We start from the raw sequence: 22,447 nt of genomic DNA, 5'->3' as shown, positions 1-22,447 counted from the left end.
AGAAGCCTGCCGCCAGTTGCACAGCAACTGGTAAACTGGAAGGTGTGGAATGCAGAGAAGCAAGTCCAGCCCACCCCCGTCCCTTCAATCTCGTTGGATTGCTCAGGAATGACCAGAAAATGGACAAGATGGAACAGCTGGAGGGCCGGGGATATTGATATCTACGTGGACAAATCAATAAAACATTGGAAGCTAAATGGGCCTACGATCTCGCTCTCGATGGCCTCCTTGGTTCGAACAAGACCCCCGAACGCCTACCAGCCACGCTTAGGCACCTAGCTATCTTTGACGATATAATATCCAACTAAGCGTATTTTCCACCGACGAGCATGGAAACCCAAGCTACGTCTCTCATAAGTACGTGTTCCAATTCGTCCCGGGGGCAGGGGCCAGGGGGGCAGGGGGGAGACTAAATGTGGCCCCCCTGGAATGGCGCTCGTCCTGGGGTTTTCAAGGGCAAGTAAAGGTGGGAAAGCATATCGGGGGTTCGACCGACTGTAGTATAGAAGAATCACCCTTGAAACTGCTGATTGTGGTGTGTATATTCCAACTGGAAAACCCAAATGGGCTCAGTTGTCCATGTTGATGCTACCATCTCTGCGCTACTTGGTGGGCCCTCCACCCTGGATTTTCAAGGTACTTGCTTGCTCGACTCATTACCGCCTGCAATCGTCCTCTCCAGGCCGTAGCTCTCCTTGGTCCTACCATTTTGCGTCCTTGCTGGCCAGGAAGGCCTTCAGGATCCCGACGATCTTGTCCAGAGCAGCCAGGTAGACCCGCAGCTGGGAGAGGACCTTCTCCAAGTCGGAACCCAGCTTGGCGTAGAAATCCTTGCGATACGGGCAAGCACTCATGGCGGCAGAGAAGATGGGCTTCACCATGAAGCTGTGGTGGGGCTTCAGGGTGACACCGTAGGCTCCGCGGAAGGAATCGGCGAGTTCCTCGCTCTCCTGGCCAAGGTTCTTGCTGAGGGCGATGCAGGTGAATTCCAGGCCCCTTGTTATCGATTCAGCAAAACTTGATCAGCCGGGTCAGCTTGGATTCAATGCCCACCGTGTAAGCCAGAGCAGCCCCTCGGTCGCCTTGTGGGACTTGGTCTTGAGCTCATTCCTCACAAGCTCTTGGAGGGTCTCGGATTCGCTGGGCGCGGCGAGTTGTCGTTCTCGGAGTTTCTAGGGGGTTGGGATGTCTGTCAGTATACCGGGGAGTCGTAACCGTGGCAGAAAGTGGTCGGAGACGAAAGGGGAAAAAAAGGGGCAAGGAATGGGGGCTGACAACGGCACAGACATACCTTGACATTGCCAAGCATATCGCTCTTGACGGGAGAGAAGGCGACGGAGCCCAGGGCATCTGTATTTTACAATCAATACTTGTGCGGGTATTGGAGGCGTCGCATTGGAGGGATTGTACCAAACATGGTGGTCAAGGACTCGGAAGCGTCGAGGAACTCGGTGGTGGAGATGGCATTGTCCTTCTCAGCGTCGACGGGAACGTCGGTGAAGGACTGCTTGAAGGTGTCGAGAAGAGTACCGCCGGGAGGAATAGTCGCCATTTTTACGGCCTGCAAACGAAAATAGTTCTTTTCTTAAATCAACAGAAGCACGGGGACAACAAAAGGGACGGGATGAAGATCAGACAGTGGTTAGTTACACCGCTCCCCAAATCGCCCGACGTCCAAAGTGGCCAAGGCTCCTCCCAACCCCGCGGACCCCACACCAAGGTTTAGCACCGAGTCACGTGCGGCGAGCTCCCTCACTTGTGAAGTTAGTAGTAGTCACATGCCAGTGGAGAGAACGCGCTCTTCAAATCATCCGAAAGCCAATTTGGAAAGTATATCGCTTGCGACCAATCAATTGACATTAGATGATAGAATTGCGGCTTATTACCTTGTAATGAATTCGTAGTCGTTCCGTCCTTCGTCCTCGTCTTGATCGCGGTGAGCACGTGAATACTCCCCTGCGGAGAGGTGGGGATTGCTACTATTAATAGTGGGAACTCAGCTGCCCTCTTCAACGTGACGTCACGGCCTCCTCTCTGCCCAGTGTCTCACCGCCTGCTAGGGCCAGGAGGACCAAGACAATAGATTGGCCTCGATTACAACCCCTAATAAAGGGACCTGCAGAACGACGATAGTAATCCGCTATCTCAACTCCCCCTGGTATCTTCCAATTTTGAAGAATCCGAACGCTTCAACGCCGCCATGACCAACACTGATGGTGAGCATCACGGCAGTAGCTTCACCCAAAAGCTCAAGAACCCCTTCCACGAGCTGAAGGAGAAGCTCGACAGCACCCACTTGCACAATGTCAAAGTCCACCTGAACCACAAGAAGTATGCGCCACACTCTCACTGCTGCTAGCTAGTTGGAGAGGACTAATTGGGGCTGTCATACAGGCACCAGATCGGCAAGTTTGCTAACCTCGTCCGTCCTCCTCCCAAGTGCCGTGTGTGCAAGAAATACAAGCTGCAACACACCCTAATCCTGGCAACAGGTCAATCCGCAACATCGACATGACGAGAAACACGAGAAGTTGTGCGATGAGAAGCGCACCAGGATCTGCGAATCCAACCGCTTTGAGTCCTACTTTCCCGAGCGTGACGGGAACATGGTGAAGTGGTATGTCGATGGGAGGGACTACTGCTGGGTGCGTGCCCCCTTGAACCCAACTGAGAGCTGTTCCGCCCATCTAATAGGGGAGAGTAGGCCGTGTCAAAGGCTCTGGAGAGTGCCAAGGAAACCATCTATATCGCTGACTGGTGGCTGTCTCCCGAATTATTCCTCCGGCGGCCCCCATACTACAACCAGGAATGGAGGCTGGATCAGGTCTTGAAGCGGCGGGCCGAGGCCGGCGTCAAGATCTTCGTCATGGTCTATCGCGAAGTCGAGGCTGCGTTGACCTGCAACTCGGAGCACACGAAGCATGCGCTCCAAGCTCTTTGCCCGGAGGGAACGCCCGGGCATGGTAACATAAGGATCATGCGCCATCCGGACCATAACGTTTTTGAGAATGCTGCCGACATGACCTTCTACTGGGCGCATCACGAGAAGTTCATTGTCATCGACTACGAGGTGGCCTTCATTGGCGGCCTGGACCTCTGCTTTGGTCGCTGGGACAACCACCAGCACACGCTAGCCGACGTCCACCCCGAGGGAGTTTCCAACGAGATCTGGCCCGGCCAGGACTTCAACAACAACCGGGTGATGGACTTCAAGAACGTGCAGGATTGGAAGCAGAACGAGCTGAGCAAGGCCGACTACGGTCGTATGCCGTGGCACGACGTTGCTATGGGCGTGATCGGGCCTTGCGTCTACGACATCGCCGAGCATTTCGTCCTGCGCTGGAACTTTATCAAGCGCGACAAGTACAAGCGCGACGACAAGTTTGACTGGCTGGAGCTCCGCGGCCGCCAGGGTGTGGATGAGGATCTGGTCGGCGTCCAGCGTCCAAGCCACCCCGTGGGGGAATACATCGTGCACCCCATATCGCCCCTAGAGACCAAGAACCTCGACAACCGCGGTACCGTCCACGCGCAGATAGTCCGCTCCAGCGCCGACTGGTCGAGCGGCATCCTGACCGAGCACTCCATCCAGAACGCGTACAGCGAGATCATACGGGGCGCCGAGCATTACGTGTACATCGAGAACCAGTTCTTCATCACGGCCACGGGCGACCAGCAGAGCCCGATCCACAACACCATCGGCCGCGCCATCGTCGACGCGGTGGTGCGGGCTGGGAAGGAGGGCCGCAAGTTCCGCGTCATCCTCGTCATCCCCGCCGTCCCCGGGTTTGCCGGGGACCTGAGAGACGACGCCGCGATCGGCACCCGGGCGATCATGGACTACCAGTACAAGTCTATCTGCCGGGGCGAGCACAGCATCTTTGAGCAGATCCGCAAGGAGGGCGTCGACCCGACCGAGCACATCTTCATCTTCAACCTGAGGAGCTACGACCGCCTGAACAAGACCCCGCAGATCAAGAAGCAGGAGGAAGAGTCGGGCGTCAAGTATCAGGAAGTCCAGCGTGCGCAGGCGGAGGAGGTGATGAAGGAGGGCATCCACGGCGTTAAGGACACGGAGGACGGCCGAGATCGCCACATGGGCCCCCGGTCCGCGCAGCCGAGCGCATCCAGGGGAGATCTGTCCTCGAACGCGCAAGACGGCGGGGAATCCGACGTCCCCGAGGAGGATGCCGAGGCCAAGAGGCGATTCGACGCCGCCGCGGGACCGGAAAAGGAACAGGAGGAACAAAACCCGTCGGCCTTCAGTGTGGCGCACCACACGATGGCGGGACAAGGCCCCGTCTCGGAAGAACGGTGGAACGGAAAGCCGGAAGAAGAAGTAGACAATTGGATCCAGGAAGAGCTGTACATCCATGCCAAGCTGCTGATCGTGGACGACCGCACTGTGGTCTGCGGATCCAGCAACATCAACGACCGAAGCCAGCTCGGCTACCACGACAGCGAGCTCAGCATCGTCATGGAGGACACGAACCGCGTGCAGTCGACCATGGACGGGCGCCCGTTCGAGGCCGGGTGGCACGCCGCGAGCCTGAGGCGCTACCTGTGGCGGGAGCACCTCGGCCTCCTCCCGCCGCAGGAGATGGACGCCGGCGACGACCCGAACGCGCAGCCGCCGGGGGATGACTCGCCCAATGACCCGTGGGACAGGGACGACTCGTGGGGGTTCGTCGAGGACCCGCTGAGCGACCAGCTCTGGGACATGTGGACGCAGCGGGCCACGCAGAACACTCTAGTGTACAGGCAGCTATTCCACGCCGACCCGGACGATCACGGTAAGGAAGAACCAGATATATGAATGGATGAAAGATAGGAAGCAATGCCGCTGACAATTTTCCCTTTCTTCTAGTAAACAACTTTGAGGACTACAACACCTTCCTCCCCCCCAAGGGGGTCAAGGCCGGACACATATTCGATCGCATGATGGACCCGAAGGATATCAGGGCGAAGCTAGACAAGGTCAAGGGCCACCTCGTGTGGATGCCGTTGGACTTCTTGAAGGACGCCAACATGGCCGAGGTAGGGATGCAGGTCAACCAGTTTACTGAGAGTGTTTATACCTGAGGGGGGAAGAGTGCCCCGTGTTTCTTAAAGTTGACTGGGTACATAGCTTTCTGATCATGTTATATTTCTGACGACTGCAGAACTTGAAGCCGTCAAATTGGTGACTTGACATGTAATTAGTCCACAACGAATTTTATGATTGGCCAGACCATATACCTACCTTATACATTACCGCTACTCTCATTTTGAGCCGCAATGCTGCATAAGGAAGGAGAGGGGACAAGACAAGATGTAGGTTTATACATAGGTCGCGGAGCCAGGGAAGGCACCACCGAAGCTAAGACCTTGCACAAGGACATATCCCGCTCAAGAACGGAGGGAACCTACCTTATTATCCATCTCATGGAGTGCAGGATAGGGGCTGGTGGAGGCCATCTACCAGCATTGTGAATGCCAAAGGTCAAGCACTAATCTCTGTCACCATATTTTATTTCGTTCTTCTAAACACGATTTTCTCCGTTTGGTCTCTAATACAGTGGCGTCCCCATCATCTTCTCGATGCGATCTCCTCTTGTGGACCGTAGATCGATCCAGGTGGCTTGCCGATACCCCACCCTCAGGCGAGTTCCTGTCCCCGGTGACAGCAGGGCGGAGCTCGATATCCACCAGCCACGGAAGCTGCATCGGCTGCCCCTCGTCGCCCTTGATCGCTGCATTGACGAAGAGAGTCTGGTATCCCATCTCGAGGCTATGCTCGTCTCCGCTGCAATGGCTCGTGTGGCAGCATCTTGCCTTGGCGCATGATCTGGCCTTATCCGCCTGCCCCCGAGCCGTTTTGTCGTCGTAAAATTTGGACCTCTTGAATCCGGCTAGGCTCTCGACGACAACCGACTTGCCGTTGTCTATATCTGTAAAATGAGAAGGAGTATCGCTTATTTTCTCTCTCCACGTCACCAGTCTCGCTCCCCAGCCTTCGTGGATGTGGCCAAAGCAGTGCAAGCTCGGGCGAGTTCGGGCCACGGCGGCGAACAAATCCGGGCAGCCGGCTCTCTCTCGCGCGTCCGTTAGATCCATGATCCCCTTTGGAGGGCCGTGGGTGATGACTATATCCGTCCCCTTTTCCACGGAAAATTTGTGCCCCTTTTGTGGATTGTACTCAAATCCCCAATCGCCAAGTGAGGGCGTGTACGGGCTGGCATAGACGGTCAATGCTGACCCGTTCTTGAGAATAAATCGGTGAGTGCCCTCGTCCAAGAAGACGATTCCTGCGTCGTTTGCCTGATCCAACAATTCTCTCGCCTCCCCGAATACGCCGTACTCCCTTGCCACGAGGTCTGGTTCCAATGGTGGCCTGGCTTCGGCGACTTTCTTCTTGAACATCGGTATGTCCAAAGTGAAGTCGTGGTTTCCGGCAATGACGAGCTTGAGGGAGGCGTCGATGCTCTTCAAAACCTGGAGAGATGTTCTAAATTCTGCGAGCTTGGACTCTTCGGTTAAGTCGCCGCAGTGGATGGCAACGTCGGCATGGCAATGCGGCTGGCTTTCCGGCGGGAACTCCATGCCGTGGGTGTCTGAGAGGATGAGGAAGCGAGTCTTGATAGATGACTCGGATAGTGGTGTAGGTGACGCTGCCATGGTGTTGTAACCCTTTGGGGATATCGTGGGCAGGTTTGAGATGGGGTTTCGAAGCACTGAGACGATGAGTAGAAACTGCAAGGTGGTAGCGGTGTCAAGAGTCAAAGTTAGGAACTTATTCACGATCAGGTCGAGAGCCGATTTGGAGAAACCTTATCTTCATTTCCAGACCTTTTAAAGGTCGGGTTGGGTGGTAAAACTAGCAACGCTTTTCGGCTGACATTTCACGCACCCACGACGAGAGTAGATGAGAATTCGGCACTAAAAAATTTAGGTGCAAAGAGGCGACATCACGTTCGGGGAGGGTGTTTGGGAGAGACCCGGATTTGTATTCGATACTTACGAGTCTAGGACGAGTAAGTGGCTAGCATCCTATCTAAATCCGCGAGAATTTCAGCAGTCAACCCCTCCAACTTGGCTTCCATCTTCTGCCGAGTTACTTCCCTTTTCCTGCCTGCTTGATCTTGTTTGCAGCCCACGCACATCACGGTAGCCCCATCCGGGGGGGAACGGCCACACTGGATGCAAAGGCCGGCCGCCTTTCTCCGGCCGATATACTCCTTGCTAGACCTGGCCCCTGCCTGCCTGCAGTCTATGCACTTAGAACTGGTCCCATGGGTGGGGGCAACGCCACAGCACCGGCAGAGGCCAGCCTCTTTCCGGACCCGACGTTTCTCTCTCCTCTTGTCGGTACCATCCCGCGTGCAGCCCGCGCACCTCGTCCTGTTCCCATCCGCGGGAACTTTGCCGCACTGGTAGCACAGGCCGGCCTCAATCCGTCTCCGGCGGATGTTCCTTATACTCTCGCGCTTCTGGTCATTGCATTTGTCGCGTTTTTGCTTGCAGCCCTCGCACATGTCGCTGCCGGGCTCGTCCGGCGCCTGGATGCCGCACTTGAGGCATAGGCCTTCCTGCCCTCCTAGCTCGGCTTTTTTAGCCGCCTCCAAGCGGTTCTTGCGACTCGCCGGCCTGCAGCTGTCGCACGTCTTGAAAACCTGGTCGCCGGGCTGTTGGCTGGGCATTTCATGGCCACACTTGCAGCACATGCCTTCCTGCTCTCGCTTGCGAGTTGCCTTATGGTAATACCCGCGCATCCTTACCCTGCAGCTCTCGCACTGCTTGAAGAGGCTGGCGTCGGGCTCGTGGCTCTTGTCCTTGTGGCAGCGGGTGCACTCGGAGTGCGTGCTCGCCTGCGCCTCCACGGAGCCGGATGGGTTATCGGCGCCGGGGATGGGGCCGACAACTTCGCCGATCCCCTCGGGATTGCTTGACTGGTTCGCCTCCATCGTGAGAGGCGAACCGTGGGTGTAAGATAACTTACCTGATAACTGACCTGTAAGTTGGGTGTGGTGGTGGTGATGGTGGGTGTTGTTGTTGTTGTTTGGTCGATTGCTTTGCTCGATGCTGGCGAAGGAATAATTAGGTCCTGGGGCTTCCGGCTGGTTTATATAGATTTGGGTCCGACATCTCCCTCGCTGTTGTTCCTCGATCTCATTACTCTGTTTTTCGGACAAAGTGGTTAACCGACTGAGGGTTTGTTGGGAAAGAATGAATAACAAAGGATTTATTAGGAAAAGAAAGACCATTTGTTAGGATATATTTAGAATGTGTTCAAATTCAAAAGAACAACCTCCCATTGTTCTCGATGGTGGCTCATTGTTCGTAAGCTCGGTGATTGTCATGCTCACTCATTCTTCGCTTCCTTCCACAGCCCCTTTGTTGTTTCTCTCAAGAATCTCTCTTCCAACACAGGTATCCGGATGGGTGTTTCTAGAGGGATCTCATCAACGCTGGGAAAACCTATTCCGGAAAGGGCAACCGGTCTCCAACCACGACTTCCCAAACCATGCGAGTGAGTACTGTCGAATCAGAAGCAACTCAGTCAGCAACCTGGAAGCTCTGGTCTTGCATAAATTTAACAAGAGTGGTTTTAGAGACATCGGGGCCTTCCCCTGTGTGCAACTGCCTTTCCCACGAAAATTAGGGCTTATGTGGCATATAATATATAGCTAGGTAATTATGTGAGCTTCATATGGAGCTTTCCCCTCACAGGATTCATATTATCAAAAGTAATTATTACCAGCAACAGCAACAGCCATCAAGACCAAACCCTTCCAAAATGCCGGTCCTTCAAGCAAGATCTGCTGACACGACAGCAGCAGAGGGCCAGATTATCCTGCAAGCTGCGATGGTTCAAATTGACGCCCAGGAGCCAAGCAGTTGCACGGCACGTTTTGACAAACCGCGTTGCAAGAGTGGACGGTAATATTACGTATTGTGTTTGACGTTAATTTGGAAAAAAACAGATTTTACGTCCCGGTGCCTGGATTGCTTCTCTCCAAATCAAATGGATGTCCGTCGTCGGCTGTCGGCACATATCCATGGTCGGCACCTGAGTATGAGCAGACGCAGTGCGCTGTGGTTGGCGGTTGCTCTGCGAGGGACGACTGAATAAAAGGCTTGGTCGGGGTAGGCCAGCGGAGAGAGAGAGAGAGAAGCCCCCGCCCAACGGACTCGCCCTCCTACCATACCTGCACCCACGTGCTCGACAAAACAAGGCCCCCCAAAGCAAGATGCTCGCCGTCGACAACTTCCGCTGGCTGGCCGGGCTTCTCCTCGTGGTGTCGGCCGCCCGAGTCGTGGCCGTGGCCGGGGAGGAAGCCCGCAGGAGGTGGAAGAAGCCCATAATGCTCGCCGAGTCCGGGGGCTTCGTGATCGGTGGTAAGGTGCTGCAGAACCCGCGCAACCCGAACCTGACGCTGTCGTGCGACCACGGCTACGTCGAGTACTTCATGCCCTGGTCTCCGCGCGAGACCAGCCTCGTCATGTGGCACAGCTCCAGCACGCAGGTGTGGCAGAACCGCTGGGACGGCGGCGAGGGCTTCAAGGACATGTTCCTCCGCCGCGAGTACCCGGTCTACCTCTGGGACGGCCCGCGCGTCGGCCGCGCCAACTGGGCCTGCAACACGACCTACTACGTGCCCAGCTACCGGGACCAGGGCAACTTCGCCGCCTGGAACTTCGGCCCCCGGTACCCCGACTGGTGGCCCGGCGTGCAGTTCCCGACCGACGACCCCGAGGCCTGGCACCAGGCCACCAGCGCCCGATACCAGGAGTTCGACACCATCGAGAACGTCCACCTGGAGACGGACGCGGCGGCGGTGGCGGCCGACTCGGGCCGCCTGGGCGAGAACATCGTCTACCTCACAAACTCGGCGGCCGGGCTGCGGGCGCAGCTGACGGTGACCAAGAGCAACTCGACCAACATCAAGGGCCTAGTCATGTACGAGAGCGTGGGGTACGTCTTCCCGGACAACGCGGGAGTCCGGGCGGGGTTCGGCGGGTTCGGCCCCTTCGTCGTGCCGCTCGAGGAGTTCAAGAAGCTGGCCAAGCTGTCGGCGGTGCAGTTCGTGTGGGGGGACCACAGGGACGACACCTATGTGTACGTCCGGCAGTCGCGGCAGGTGGCCGCGCTGATCAACCAGTACGGCGGGGACGCCGAGGTGCTCTTCCTGGGCGAGGACCTCGGCCTCAAGGGGAGCACGCACAGCGCGTTTGCGGATATGGATAACGACAAGGTCGCGGATGTCCTGGACGATTTCCTGGCGTCGAATGGCCTGGACGACTACGCTTAGCATGGCCTTGGCCTTGAGGCAGCCCCTTACTCTCCTTTTTATTTTACCCTTCTCTTCATTTACCTGGCCGAAACTGGTGCCCTGGAGTTGTCGCTACAACCTTGATGGCCCTTCCGAGCTTCGGGATTAGACATGAAGTGCCATGTATGGCAGGAAACTTCGTGTAATTTGGAGTGAATTCAAGGTCGAGATTATTATAACTGAAATGGCTATGTTGAGAAGTAGCAAATTACATGGAACATAAAAAGACTTTGCAGCAGGTCAGACTTAGATCAGCAAGTTCCATCCTTGCTTATGGTGAGAAGGAGAACAAGGCTTGACTGGGGCAACCAGACCTCGGACTGGGAAACTGGATCCAAACCTCGAGCTTCAGACTGGAGGTTTCCGTTCTGTCTCAAAATACAATTTAACCAGGTATGTGTCTGTCATGACGGCTATTGTTGGTCTTCTGAAACAAGGAAACACAATCTCTGGACAGGGATAGCACGGTAGAAAGATAGACAATTAATTATTGGTGTGCTGCAGACAGTTTGATCAGAGCAGGTTGAACGAACAACTGACAACAGTTTCAAACCACATCCCGAGTTCCAAAGTTCATACAGTCACCGATCAAGAAAGGAACCCATGACCTCTCAGCAACAGCCCCCGCAACGTTGAGAATCCCGTTGGGGCGGATGGGTAAGGTAGACGTCCTCAATCTGCCCAGGGAGGATCCTCAGTTCGGCTCAACCTAGGTTGAATAGACCTAGCATCCGTCGTTGGTGCACCAGCAGTAACTGGAAGTGCACTGGTAGCAGCGGTAGCCGAGACGGTAGCAGAAGTCGCTGCATCCGGGGGCGTTGAATCCGCCGCAGTACTCGTCAACACCAACGTCTGGCAAGGAGGGATTAGCGCTATTATGCCAGCGTGTGGGGCAGGTTAGGACCGAGACGTACTAGCATGCGCGAAAACGTCCTGGGTAAATGGCGTGGTATCAGAGCTGACCGCGGCGCTGGACACGGCCCCGGTGGGGCTGGCGGCGGCGAGGAGGGCGTTGGCGAGGGCAACCAGGCAGAGTGAGGCCTTCATGTTTGCTATTTGTGTGGAAGCAAAAGTGTCAATGGTATGTTTGTGTATAAGTGTTGGTGCAGTGAAGTTGGGTTGATAGAAGTGAGATATTCCCGCGGGTCGGGCACATATTTATATTCTATGTGAATCTATCTACATCGTCAGACTCTTCGTCCCCCGAGTGTCAGACGCGGCGGGATTCCGGCCAGAACACCAAAAACTGACAGTAACTTGAACTTTCCCCGTCCAAGCGCCGTGCCCCGTGAGACCCTGTGGGACTTGTCTTACTCGTTAAGTTAGGACAGCTAGAACGTGAATGCCGATCTCATGATAATGACGACCTCATTTCCGCCTTGTTGGTAACCGCAGATTGGTTGCCCTGATCATCCGATGTATCTCGCATAGTGCAACGAGCAGGGACACAGTAGGAATAAGCTACGTAGTAGGTAGGAACCCTGCATTACGCTTATTCCAGGACTGGGAAGACGACGCCGGCACTCAGCTGTAGTGCAAACCCCCTGCAGGCCGGCAATGTAAGCTGGTATCGAATTGGGCCACGTCTGCGTCACGGCATTAGTGAGTGTATGTAGTAGGGCTGAAAACTAGTTGATCATTTACGCTCCCCGCATGTGTGTCGCCCCCTTAGTGGCAAAGAAATTTTGATCGGTGTGACCACTGAAGCACCTCGGGTTGCAAAGACCAACGCGAAGGCAGACCCTTGAACCATCTCGACTCGGAAGTCGGTAAAGTATCCCGAATGATGTGGCTAGGGGAAGCAGTGGAGTTGCGGACGATGTGACAGGGAAAGTCATGTTGCTCAGCGTGTCCCTGCTCTCACAATATAATGAATTATCCAAGCAAAAAGCTATAGAATATAAAGTCAAGGGGTCATTGACATGGGAAAGACACAATAACCCAGTAAAAATGAAGAAAAAGAAAAAAAAAGTCCCTCCCAGGGGTTCAACCCAGAGTGCCTTGCACCAACTTCCTACGTTGCAGGTTCTAATACCAAGCGAGCTCATAGGCTGTTGGATAGGACCCAATCGATGTATTTATACATTAACCGTAACCATTTTCCTTTATGTTGCCTAGATCGGGGAGATCTATGTCTTCCCCAGGGCCATTTGCAGTATGACAGAGCGTGACACCAATGGCGTTCTACCACGTAATCAAATGATCTTCGACGTAGCGTGGTGTTGACCGCCGATCATTCTGTAGCACCTCTTCCAGCTCTGTGTGTCTCGGCCAATTCACACCTTGTGGCTGAATTCGGGCATGCATGGCTTATGGCTGCCCTAACCGACGAAGCTCGACCACATGTGCAGCTGGCCAACATCCGGATGTCACCCAAGCAGCAGTCATGTCCGGTATCACAACAACGGAACGACCTTATGTCAAGCATGCCACCGCCATCTTCGGACCTATAGAGAGCTGTCTGGACAAAGAGGGGTCACTGCAATGCCACCCACAGACGGTCCAGGTAACGACGAAGTGCCGAGTCTCTATCGGAGCTCGTCTCGTCGGCAGCGACCATTACAGCCTAACTTCGCCGTTGGTGTCTTCTGAAGACGGGTCCAACATTGGCGATGGAAGGTTGCGTTGCACAACAGACCAGACTAGATCACGTTCAAAGCATGATGAGGGATCTGCAACAACAAGTCCTGTTCAGGCCGTGGTGAGTGAGAATGGGATGGTACCGCTAGCCCTAAACCACGCCAGACTTTAAGTGTGGTCGTCAGATATGACAGCCAGGTGTGCTACCAGACTGTCCTGGTCTTTATTAGCTAGCTGATGATGCCTTTAACTAGGATCCAAAGTTAACCACCATGTAGGGATTCAAATCTGGATGGGGGCACAAACACATCATTTTCTCCACATGTAGTTAGATGCAGAGCTTGGGGAGTTTCAAGGGCTGATCAATAGCTATAAGTATAGATAGTACCAAAAGGAGAGCTGGCCAGGAAGTGAGAAGAGTGACTAAGTGCTGCCATTGGACACGCCACCTGGATTCAGGGGGTGATTTCAAGTCTGACGACTGTTTCCCCCTTTTGTATGAATTGAACTCCACTGCCATGTTTTAACCTCCAAGTAACCGCGACAGCTTTCTAGCGCGCTGATAGGTTTATACATGGATGGTGGATGATTGCCACTTTCGAGTATCACGATTTATATTGCATGCATTGGACAGTAACAGGTCCCATATCCCCTGAAAACTCAAAGCACCAAGAGATCAGTGTGAAGGTGAAGGTGAGAATCAGACAGCCCCTTAAGCATTTTTCGTAGACCTGCCTAAGATCTTACATAAATTAGTTAAGGCTTAATCAAAGCGTTATAAGGCGCAGAGTTTTGTTAAAGGAGAACCAACGTCAAGATTGTCAAAAGTGATACGAAGTTTGGAGAGGGAAAAAAACGAGGAGGAAGGGACAGAAGAAAGGGGCAGGGCAAGAGGGGGGGGGGTGGGGGAAGGTGAAAATGATAAAAAGATCCCAGTCATGCGCATTAGACCACTCTGCTATTGCGCCTCTCGATTGAGGAATCCTTGTGCAGTTTGCTATTAATTACGCATCGTCACGACATACTTATTAGCTCCAGTCTCCTTCCACACATCGCAGGATAGCCGACATGCACAGCCCAAGGCCCGACAGACCCAGTCCTGTCCCATCCCATCAGCCTCGCAGATATCCCTATCTCCATTCGGATCTCGGTCCCAACACCCCCCCAGGTCCAAACACCGACTTCCCCGAACCCGCGGCACGCTAATTATAAAGAGCAAGACTATCAATATATTTCCTCCGAACGGAACCGATGGCGTGCTCGAGTCCATCCACCCCTCCACCTCCCCGTTCCGATATGCGGCCTACCCGGATTCGCGTATTAGTTCGCCCGCCGCGATGGCGCGATCGGCTCCGCGCATTTGCACATCCCAAGCTCAATGCATCGCCCCGGGGCCAGGTGACATCACCACCCCCTCTAAGAGGCCGTTCCTTTATTTTCTCTCCATGGCGGCCAGGGTTGGAGGTAGCTTGGCTGATGAGGAACCCCTTCTTACTTATATGTGTGCCCCTATTTGGGGTGCCAGGCCGATTGCCGGGGATCTCGGATCTCCCGCGGAGAACGGCTTTAGCACGATCCTGTTGCAACCGACCAGGCTCGAGATGTGATTGGCAACATGGCGGTTAACGCAATGTTGTCGGACTTGTGTGTCATATTGAGTTGCCCGAGTTGCCCCGCATCGGAGAGGCAGATAGATATGTCTGGATGACGACGAAGGGGTATAAAGGGGACCGAGGGAATCCTCCTCATCCTCGCCGAGTTTTGTTTCTGCGATATCTTCAACAACAAGAATATCAAATAATTATACCCCTTCCAAACCAGTCAACCAGGCAAAAGACATGGCGCCTTCTGCAACACAGACCGTCACCGTGCCGGTGCTTCCTTCATCCATCAAGCTCAACCCCACCGGCACTGGGCAGTACAAGGAGCTTGCGGCCACAAAATACGATGTAGAAGTTGAGACGGGGAAAAAGGACTATGCGGCGGCAAAGGTAAGAGAGACCAGCCATGACAGGAAGACCAGACCAAACCAGACCAGACCAGACCAGACCACTGACTTCGGCACGCCTCTCCCTCCCCACAGTACGCGAATTACCTCCCGACCTGGAACCCCGAGCAAAAGTACCCTCCCCTACAGCCCTTTGAGCACTACGAGCACGGCAAGGACGCCGACCCGTCGTACCCAGACCTCCTCCCCGAGGGCGTCGTCACCGTCACCCACCTGACCCCGTCGATCGGCACCGAGGTCCGGGGCATCCAGCTCAGCACGCTCAGCAGCGCGGGCAAGGACCAGCTGGCGCGCCTCGTGGCCGAGCGCAAGGTGGTCGCCTTCCGGGACCAGGACTTCGCCGACCTGCCCATCGACGCGGCGCTCGAGTACGGCGGCTACTTCGGCCGGCACCACATCCACCCGACGTCGGGCTCGCCCGAGGGCTTCCCCGAGATCCACCTCGTGCACCGCGGGGCCGGCGACCGCGGGGCCGAGGAGTTCTTCAAGGCCCGCACCAGCTCGGTGGCCTGGCACTCGGACGTCTCGTACGAGCAGCAGCCGCCCGGCACCACGTTCCTGTACATCCTCGACAAGCCCGAGACGGGCGGCGACACGCTGTTCGTCGACGCCGTCGAGGCCTACAACCGCCTCAGCCCGGCGTTCCAGCAGCGCCTGCACGGCCTCAGGGCCACGCACTCGGGCATCGAGCAGGTCAACGCCTCGGCCGCGAGGGGCGGCGTCAAGAGGCGCGACCCCGTCGTCAACGAGCACCCCATCGTCCGGACGCACCCCGTGACCGGGCAGAAGGCCCTCTATGTCAACCCGCAGTGTAAGGACATAACCACCACCCCCTCAGCCCCTCCCCCCTTTCAAACAGCCCCCGTGTGTCTGTCTCCATGGCCTTTTCCGCTAACATGGGGGATCCAATCCAGTTACCCGGGACATCGTCGGCCTGAAGAAGGAGGAGTCCGACGCGCTTCTCAAGTTCCTGTACGACCACCTGGCGTACGGCGCCGATTTCCAGGCCCGGGTGAAGTGGGGGGAGGGCACCGTGGTGGTGTGGGACAACCGCGTGACGCAGCACTCGGCCCTGGTCGACTGGAAGAGTGGCCAGAGGAGGCACCTGGCCAGAATCACCCCGCAGGCCGAGCGGCCGTTCGAGACCCCGTTCGAGGGTTAAGGGCAGTCCACCCTTAAGATAGGAGGAGGCCGGGGGGCCTTGTATATCGGTAGCATGACGTATGAATGTAGCGCGCATCAAATTGACTCTTCCCAAATCTGATACTTGTGCGACGTTGACGCTGCTGAGTGAAGGCAAGGTATTGTTCAAGGGAGATCAGACACACGTTCAGAAAAGCGGAATGGCATCCAGAGAGCTACGGCCGCGGCCCTTCTTGTCTTTATCTTCGGTCTCAGATGTCTCTCGTCGCCGTCTCTGTTGCGCTCTCCTGTCCCGTATGCGGCTCATGAAATCGAGATCGTCGCCGTCACCATCATCGTCCGCCGGGGTGTCGTGGATTGAGTTACTGGTTGTTTCTGTTTTTATCCCGATATCTGTTGGTTCGGTACGCGGAGCTTCTGCTGCGCGAGATAGCTGATATGACTCTTGCCGAATAGCCAAGGCTCCTGGTCTCGTCAGGCTCTGACCTGACAGGCTATTGCCATGGTTCTTGGCCCGGTATTTTCCGGACAACGTGGGTTGGCCGTCTAGCCCATCCGACTCAGTGTCGGGCTCGGTGTCCGAGCCGGGCTGCTCATTTAGTCGGCCATGACCCTTTCCGCTCGCCGTGGGTCTCAGTTCCAGCTTATTCACAGTCCTGGGGATCCGCGAGCCACTTCCATGGTTACTGTCATGGAACCCGGCTGTAGTCCGAGTGCTTGCTGTGGTTCCTGTAATAGTAGATAATGGGACTGCCTTCTTCCGTGGACTGTCCATGAGGCCCTGAAGAGATGTGCCTGCCCAGGGATCCTCAACGTCCTCATCGTCGCTATCTGAGCGACCGTGTGCACCCTTGCCCTTCCGGATGGCCTTCTTAAGGCCTCGGCGTTGGGACACCGCAAGGTCACCGGCAGCTCGGCGTTTCTTCACCAAGTTGGTCATCTGGCCCGTGACTGGCCGCGAGATGGCCATGATCGTCTCCGCATTCCGAGTACTAGTGAGAGCTTTTAATCGCTGATACTCGGCCGCATGAAGATGCCTGGTGAAAAATCCGGCAGTGGATAGAAATTCGTCCTCGACCATGCGATATCTATCATCATGGTCGATGCCTTCGATCATGAACCTGGCGAGATTGTGAGACCACAAACAACATAGAGAACCAATCCATAGCCAGCGAATGGGCAGACTTACTCTTCAACAGGCGGCTCCGGGGGTGGCGAAGTCGACGGTGACCGTTCTGAAGCGTTGATCTCATCTAAGTCCCAGATTCACATAAGGTCAAGGTCGCGAAGGTGACTTACCAAGTTTAGCAGTCAAACTCAGGCGCGACTTTGAACTCGAAGGCTTCGGTGTTTCCGATTTCAATCTCGCAACGGGCCATGTTGCCGAGCGATCGGACGGCACAGGGCTCTGAGCCGCTGATGAAGCAGGACTGTCGGCGGTTCTGCGGCGTTTCGGGGGCGGCGCATTCGGGGTGCCGCTCACTTTCCACGGAAGTTGACGCGGCATCTTGGTAGCGAAGACTTACGCGTCCAGTCTAGTGCTGGAACCCGATTAATCCACAGGTGCTATGACGAAGCACATTTCTCAGGACGATGACGTGGAGTAATAAGTGTCTTTCTGAGTCGCGCACACATCGCGTCGTCTGTCGCCAGGTATAAATTTGAAGGTTATTATGTTCTGTATAAAATTAGGTAGGTACGGGCCAGTGTGTGCTGGCGCGATCGTCCTACCTGGTCAAGCCACTAACTTCCGTTGTTCAGCCACAGCCTAATCTCGGGGGCCGCGGACCGTGCACGTGCCACCTACGGCGCCGGAGACGGGCCCCTTAGACGGGACGCTCACTTTGTAAATCGGGGCGATGTTTCTAACCATAAGCTTTGTATTGTTGCGTATGGCATCATTACGCATGTAGCTTACGGTACTTGACACCCGCAATAGGAAAGCCCCCCTGCTGACGCAACATATTACGCCTCCTTATTCGCATGTCTAGAAGCCTGCCTCGTTGACTTATTGTATCATGCCTTCGAGCGGGGGGGATGTCCTGTATTTTAAAGCCCAGAAATAGGCTCGTCAGTATGGATTTAACCTTGACATTATCTGTTTCTTCTCAGACTCTCTAAACCGGCGCTCATTTGAGAAAACACAGACTGCCCCCTATCACGGCCAATCCGACCGAAAATGGCATCCATTATGCGCGTCGGACCGGCCACATACGACGAGCTAAATACTGTAGTCCGTATTGGCTGCAATACCTTTCGAAACGACAAACTCAGGAACGCCATATTCCCAGACCATCTTCGCACCCGTCCCGGGACCGAGGACAAACCAACGGAAACGAGTTGGGTTAATACTCGTGCAACGGGGTATCGATGAGGCAGCGAAAGGAGACAGAGATGCCTTGTTGATTGCTACCCCAATTGGGGGCACTTGTACACGTCTCTAAGGTTTGAGACACTCGGAGAACTATCAGTGGCTGGAGGGATCCATCCTCAGATGGTAAAGAAGAGATCTGTAGACTCAGCTAATAGCAACATCACGGTACAGTAAGGGACTGTGCTCGATCTGGCGATATCAGAATAGGCATGCCGTCTCTGATCAGAGTTCAAGGGGGTAGATCTATTAGGATATTAATCTGGTGATAGACACTAGCATATCTTAAGCATGCCAATAGTTTACCAATTCATCACCACACATACCACGTGACTAATGAATATACTTTCTCTAACTGATCTGTCTAATCCAATCGATCGTGGGCGTTATAAGTCTCTTGCGTGAGGCATACTAATGTAAGAGTAACCTCGGAAATAATAAGGCACCCCGTCTATGCTGACATTGCCGGTTCTTTTGTGTCCGTGTTGCCCTCCACGGTATCCAGATTCCTGGGCCTTCCCTCAAGCTTCACAAGGGCACAGACTGTCAGTGGAGAGCAAATTACCCGCTTTCAGATGGGGACTTACTCCACGAAGGATCCTCTCATCCCCCGGGATAACCATTTCAAATGCCTCCTCTATCACCCCGTATTCGAAGTACCCTAACCTCGCGATAGGTCTCGTCTTCTTCACATCTATCCTCCCGTCGGTAAGCACCCCATCAGCAATGTGGATCCCTACAACCTTCCCGATGACTACGCTTACGGGTCCTGCTGGCGGGTTTCCGGGTAGTCGTATCGTCTGCACGTACTCGCACTCGAAGCGGACCGGGGACGCCTCTACCATCGGAACAGGTATCCTTAGAGACTTGGACCAGGTTTTCGTTAATCCCGCCCTTTCGAATTCGTCGATGTCCGGGGCCACCTGCTCGGCAGTCACGTTGACTGCTTCTCGGAGATCAAACGTCGCAAGCTGCCAGCAGAAGACGCCTGTCGCCTCCGCGTTGACAACCGTGTCCTTGCGGTTCTCCTCGTAAGTCTGGTTGGCGCTAAACATTACCAGCGGAGGGTCGAAGGTGAGATTGTTGAACTGGCTGAAGGGGGCGAGGTTATGTTTCCCGTCGCTCGAAACCGTCGAGATCCAGCCTATCGGGCGTGGGATCACACATGCCTAGGGAAGGGGGGAAGACGTGTGAGAGAGTGGCACTCATGTGAATAAGTAGTGCTGAACCTGCCTTGAAGGGATCATACGGCAGGCCGTGAGATGTTTTCCCGGGCTCATAAAACATATTTGCTTTTGGGACTGGCTTTACCAAGTTAAAGCCCCAGGCTATGATTATCGGGAGAGAAGACCACACTTTGGAAGGTCGCCTTTTCAAGTACGATAATGACCAGCACAGTGAGACGGAGTTGAACATACCCCGCATTGACGTTATTTGAATGTCGGGCAGCTGGCCGGGCCGAGTTAGCCGTTGTGTCACCGGCATTTGCTTTGCAAATACCAGATATGGACCTTAGTAGAGACATACCCACGCATTTTTTCAGTAGGAAACGCTGGTTGACGAAAGTCCACGAACACAGGCTCAAACAAAGCCAACACTGTATTGTGTCCTTCGATTTGAAGATTCCTCTCCATGGCTAAAAGTTACCTATGCATAACCGTGTACTGGCCCTGAATTTGGGAGTAAGCCCAAAGGGACATTAGCGAGTCCATTCGTGGTATCAATGGCTATTGGAGGATGAGAGTACACGGTGAGATCACATAGGCTATAGTTGAGCATGGTTAGAGACAGGCCCGTGTTTATATATGGTCTGGCAGTTGAGGAATCGCATTGACTCGTCCTAGTTCAACCTCCCATTGAGAACTGCTGGGGACTCGAAATCCATCTTCTGGACAGGGAGCACCAATGAGGTTGTTAGTCCTGCGAGCTCGTTGATATTGGGGGTCTTGGGGGTCAATATGCGTGGCGTGCCATGGTGGCTGGTTCCGAAGGAAAGAAAAGTCCACCCAGTGGCGCAGTCAATTAACATGTCACGCTAGTGCTGGACTGACTCACTCAGACTCCTTAGCCAAGGTGTTTGGCAGCTGGGAGCAGCTGGCGTGTCGCCACCAAGGCTTATCAATCACAATCACAATCAGTTTATCAACGCGGGGCAAGATTTTCTGGAATTTCATAAAAAGTGCTATACCCCACATCGGTCACCAAGGGCCGCATCACATTCTGCCCAATCCAACCCATATACACACTTCAGACGCCGCAAATATGTCGTCCTCCATGGATTTGGACGCCCCGGTGTCCATGGCGGGACGCCAGGAGGCACCCCCGTCAGGCGCAACGTGAGTCTCTCGTCTCTCGTCTCCTATCTCCGGTCCAGAACCCCTTCTAACGCTGATCGTTCCTCCAGAATCTTGTGCTGCAACTGCGCTACTCCAATAGACGGCACGACTTCGGCGGGATCGCTTGCGATGTGTTACGACTGTGTCAAGTTGACGGTGGACATCTCCGCAGGGATTCAACGCGAGGCCACTCTGCATACGTGTCGGGACTGCGACAGATGGCTCATGCCACCCACAAGCTACATCATGGCGCCGCCCGAGTCGAGAGAACTACTTGCGCTGTGCCTGAAGAAGCTCAGGGGCCTGAGCAAAGTCCGCATCGTGGATGCACACTTCATCTGGACGGAGCCGCATTCAAGGAGAATAAAGGTCAAGATCACAGTTCAGGACTCGGTCTCCGACGGCGTCTTGCTGCAGCAGAGCTTCGAGGCTGTCTACGTCGTCGCCTATCAACAGTGCGCAGAGTGCGCAAAGTCTTACACCCCGAACACCTGGCGCGCAGTTGTCCAGGTCAGACAGAAAGTCCGCCACAAGCGGACCTTCTTGTTCTGCGAGCGTACGTCTTCCCCATCCCTCTAGAAATATTTCCCAAGGCTAGATTAACTAATTCGAGGCATTAGAACTCATCCTGAAGCACGGAGCTCACAAGGATACCATCAACATCAAGGAGGCCAAGGAGGGTATAGATTTCTTCTTCGCGGCGAGGAATCAAGCCGAGAAATTTGTCGACTTCCTACACGCCATCGTCCCGGTCAAGGTTAAGAAGGCCCAGGAACTCATTTCGCAAGACAGCCACACGGCTGTCAAGTCTTACAAGTTCACCTTCTCTGTCGAGCTTGTCCCGATCTGCAAAGACGACTTGGTGGCGATACCCATCAAGCTCGCGAAACAGTCCGGAAACATCTCGCCGTTGGTGCTCTGCCACCGCGTCGGCGTATCGGTCCATCTCCTCGACCCCAACACACTCCAGACTGCGGATATCACCGCGCCAATCTACTGGCGAACGCCCTTCCAGTCTCTTGCCGACGTCAAAGAGCTGGTTGAATTTGTGGTGATGGACATCGAGCCGCTAGGACCCCAGAAGGGCAAGATGCTCCTCGCGGAAGCAACGGTCGCACGGGCATCCGATCTGGGCGTGAACGACAACACCTACTACACGAGGACACATCTAGGCCACCTCCTCCGGCCCGGCGACTCGGCCATGGGGTATCTCGTGTCGGGCACCAACTTCAACAGTGCCGAATTCGAGGCGATCGAGGAGTCGCACGCCTACGGATCCACGATCCCCGACGTGATCCTGGTCAAGAAGCACTACCCGAACCGGCGCAAGAACCGCCGGAGGAACTGGAAGCTCAAGCGCATGGCCAAGGAGGAGGCTGAGGCGGCCGCGGCGGTTGTCAAGAAGGGCGACCAGGGCGGCAAGGAGGACGACTACGAGCTCTTCCTGCGCGACGTGGAGGAGGACGAGGAGCTGCGGGCGGCGCTGGCGCTCTACAAGAACACGAACGCCAAGAAGAAGCAGGCCGTGGACGACGACCAGATGAGCGTCGCGACCACGGAGATGACCGGGGAGGATGACGGCCCCAAGGTCAACATGGACGAGCTGCTGGACGACTTTGACGAGCTGGATATCCAGGATAGTTAGGTGGCAAAATCATAGATAGTAGCAATTCCATGTTTATGCCTGAGAGTATCG

The 22,447-nt window shown here is 55.0% G+C and overlaps 9 protein-coding genes across 9 annotated transcripts; 4 read left to right on the top strand and 5 right to left on the bottom strand.

Moving 5' to 3' along the window:
* Positions 1-455: 455 nt before the first annotated feature.
* QBC33DRAFT_540743 (glycolipid transfer protein) lies at positions 456-1,644 on the bottom strand. The gene is made up of 4 exons (XM_060428092.1): positions 1,411-1,644; positions 1,292-1,350; positions 1,054-1,172; positions 456-996 (listed from the first exon to the last, which is right to left on the bottom strand). Exons 1-4 carry the CDS (start codon positions 1,550-1,552, stop codon positions 702-704), a joined length of 615 nt encoding a protein of 204 aa, XP_060283166.1. The 5' UTR covers positions 1,553-1,644; the 3' UTR covers positions 456-701.
* An 851-nt stretch (positions 1,645-2,495) lies between these two features.
* On the top strand, positions 2,496-5,396 carry QBC33DRAFT_540738 (uncharacterized protein). Its single transcript, XM_060428091.1, has 3 exons — positions 2,496-2,645; positions 2,705-4,793; positions 4,868-5,396. The coding sequence occupies exons 1-3, from the start codon at positions 2,607-2,609 to the stop codon at positions 5,080-5,082; spliced, it is 2,343 nt and encodes a 780-aa protein (XP_060283165.1). The 5' UTR covers positions 2,496-2,606; the 3' UTR covers positions 5,083-5,396.
* Positions 5,397-5,522: 126 nt separating this feature from the next.
* QBC33DRAFT_588342 (Metallo-dependent phosphatase-like protein) lies at positions 5,523-6,657 on the bottom strand (the record flags this gene model as incomplete). The annotated part of the gene is made up of 2 exons (XM_060431542.1): positions 5,523-5,549; positions 5,665-6,657. 2 exons carry the CDS (start codon positions 6,655-6,657, stop codon positions 5,523-5,525), a joined length of 1,020 nt encoding a protein of 339 aa, XP_060283164.1.
* Positions 6,658-9,230: 2,573 nt separating this feature from the next.
* QBC33DRAFT_578722 (uncharacterized protein) lies at positions 9,231-10,292 on the top strand (the record flags this gene model as incomplete). Its single annotated transcript, XM_060431087.1, has 1 exon — positions 9,231-10,292. The coding sequence occupies one exon, from the start codon at positions 9,231-9,233 to the stop codon at positions 10,290-10,292; it is 1,062 nt and encodes a 353-aa protein (XP_060283163.1).
* Positions 10,293-10,552: 260 nt separating this feature from the next.
* QBC33DRAFT_540737 (uncharacterized protein) lies at positions 10,553-11,422 on the bottom strand. The gene is made up of 2 exons (XM_060428090.1): positions 11,231-11,422; positions 10,553-11,168 (listed from the first exon to the last, which is right to left on the bottom strand). The coding sequence occupies exons 1-2, from the start codon at positions 11,358-11,360 to the stop codon at positions 11,038-11,040; spliced, it is 261 nt and encodes an 86-aa protein (XP_060283162.1). The 5' UTR covers positions 11,361-11,422; the 3' UTR covers positions 10,553-11,037.
* A 3,309-nt stretch (positions 11,423-14,731) lies between these two features.
* QBC33DRAFT_452456 (uncharacterized protein) lies at positions 14,732-16,063 on the top strand (the record flags this gene model as incomplete). Its single annotated transcript, XM_060424647.1, has 3 exons — positions 14,732-14,884; positions 14,977-15,712; positions 15,816-16,063. The coding sequence occupies 3 exons, from the start codon at positions 14,732-14,734 to the stop codon at positions 16,061-16,063; spliced, it is 1,137 nt and encodes a 378-aa protein (XP_060283161.1).
* Positions 16,064-16,155: 92 nt separating this feature from the next.
* Positions 16,156-17,730, bottom strand: QBC33DRAFT_94328 (uncharacterized protein). Its single transcript, XM_060433208.1, has 3 exons — positions 17,344-17,730; positions 17,234-17,279; positions 16,156-17,165 (listed from the first exon to the last, which is right to left on the bottom strand). Exons 1-3 carry the CDS (start codon positions 17,549-17,551, stop codon positions 16,232-16,234), a joined length of 1,188 nt encoding a protein of 395 aa, XP_060283160.1. The 5' UTR covers positions 17,552-17,730; the 3' UTR covers positions 16,156-16,231.
* A 910-nt stretch (positions 17,731-18,640) lies between these two features.
* QBC33DRAFT_540730 (uncharacterized protein) lies at positions 18,641-20,161 on the bottom strand. The gene is made up of 3 exons (XM_060428089.1): positions 19,649-20,161; positions 19,003-19,584; positions 18,641-18,941 (listed from the first exon to the last, which is right to left on the bottom strand). The coding sequence occupies exons 1-3, from the start codon at positions 19,898-19,900 to the stop codon at positions 18,867-18,869; spliced, it is 909 nt and encodes a 302-aa protein (XP_060283159.1). The 5' UTR covers positions 19,901-20,161; the 3' UTR covers positions 18,641-18,866.
* Positions 20,162-20,582: 421 nt separating this feature from the next.
* On the top strand, positions 20,583-22,446 carry QBC33DRAFT_93874 (NMD3-domain-containing protein). Its single transcript, XM_060433203.1, has 3 exons — positions 20,583-20,751; positions 20,820-21,307; positions 21,372-22,446. Exons 1-3 carry the CDS (start codon positions 20,678-20,680, stop codon positions 22,394-22,396), a joined length of 1,587 nt encoding a protein of 528 aa, XP_060283158.1. The 5' UTR covers positions 20,583-20,677; the 3' UTR covers positions 22,397-22,446.
* Position 22,447: the final 1 nt, after the last annotated feature.

Source organism: Phialemonium atrogriseum, assembly GCF_030411735.1.
Source record: "Phialemonium atrogriseum strain 8032-3 unplaced genomic scaffold QBC33scaffold_14, whole genome shotgun sequence".
NCBI lineage: Eukaryota > Fungi > Ascomycota > Sordariomycetes > Cephalothecales > Cephalothecaceae > Phialemonium > Phialemonium atrogriseum.
This window is presented reverse-complemented; position numbering and strand designations above follow the sequence as displayed.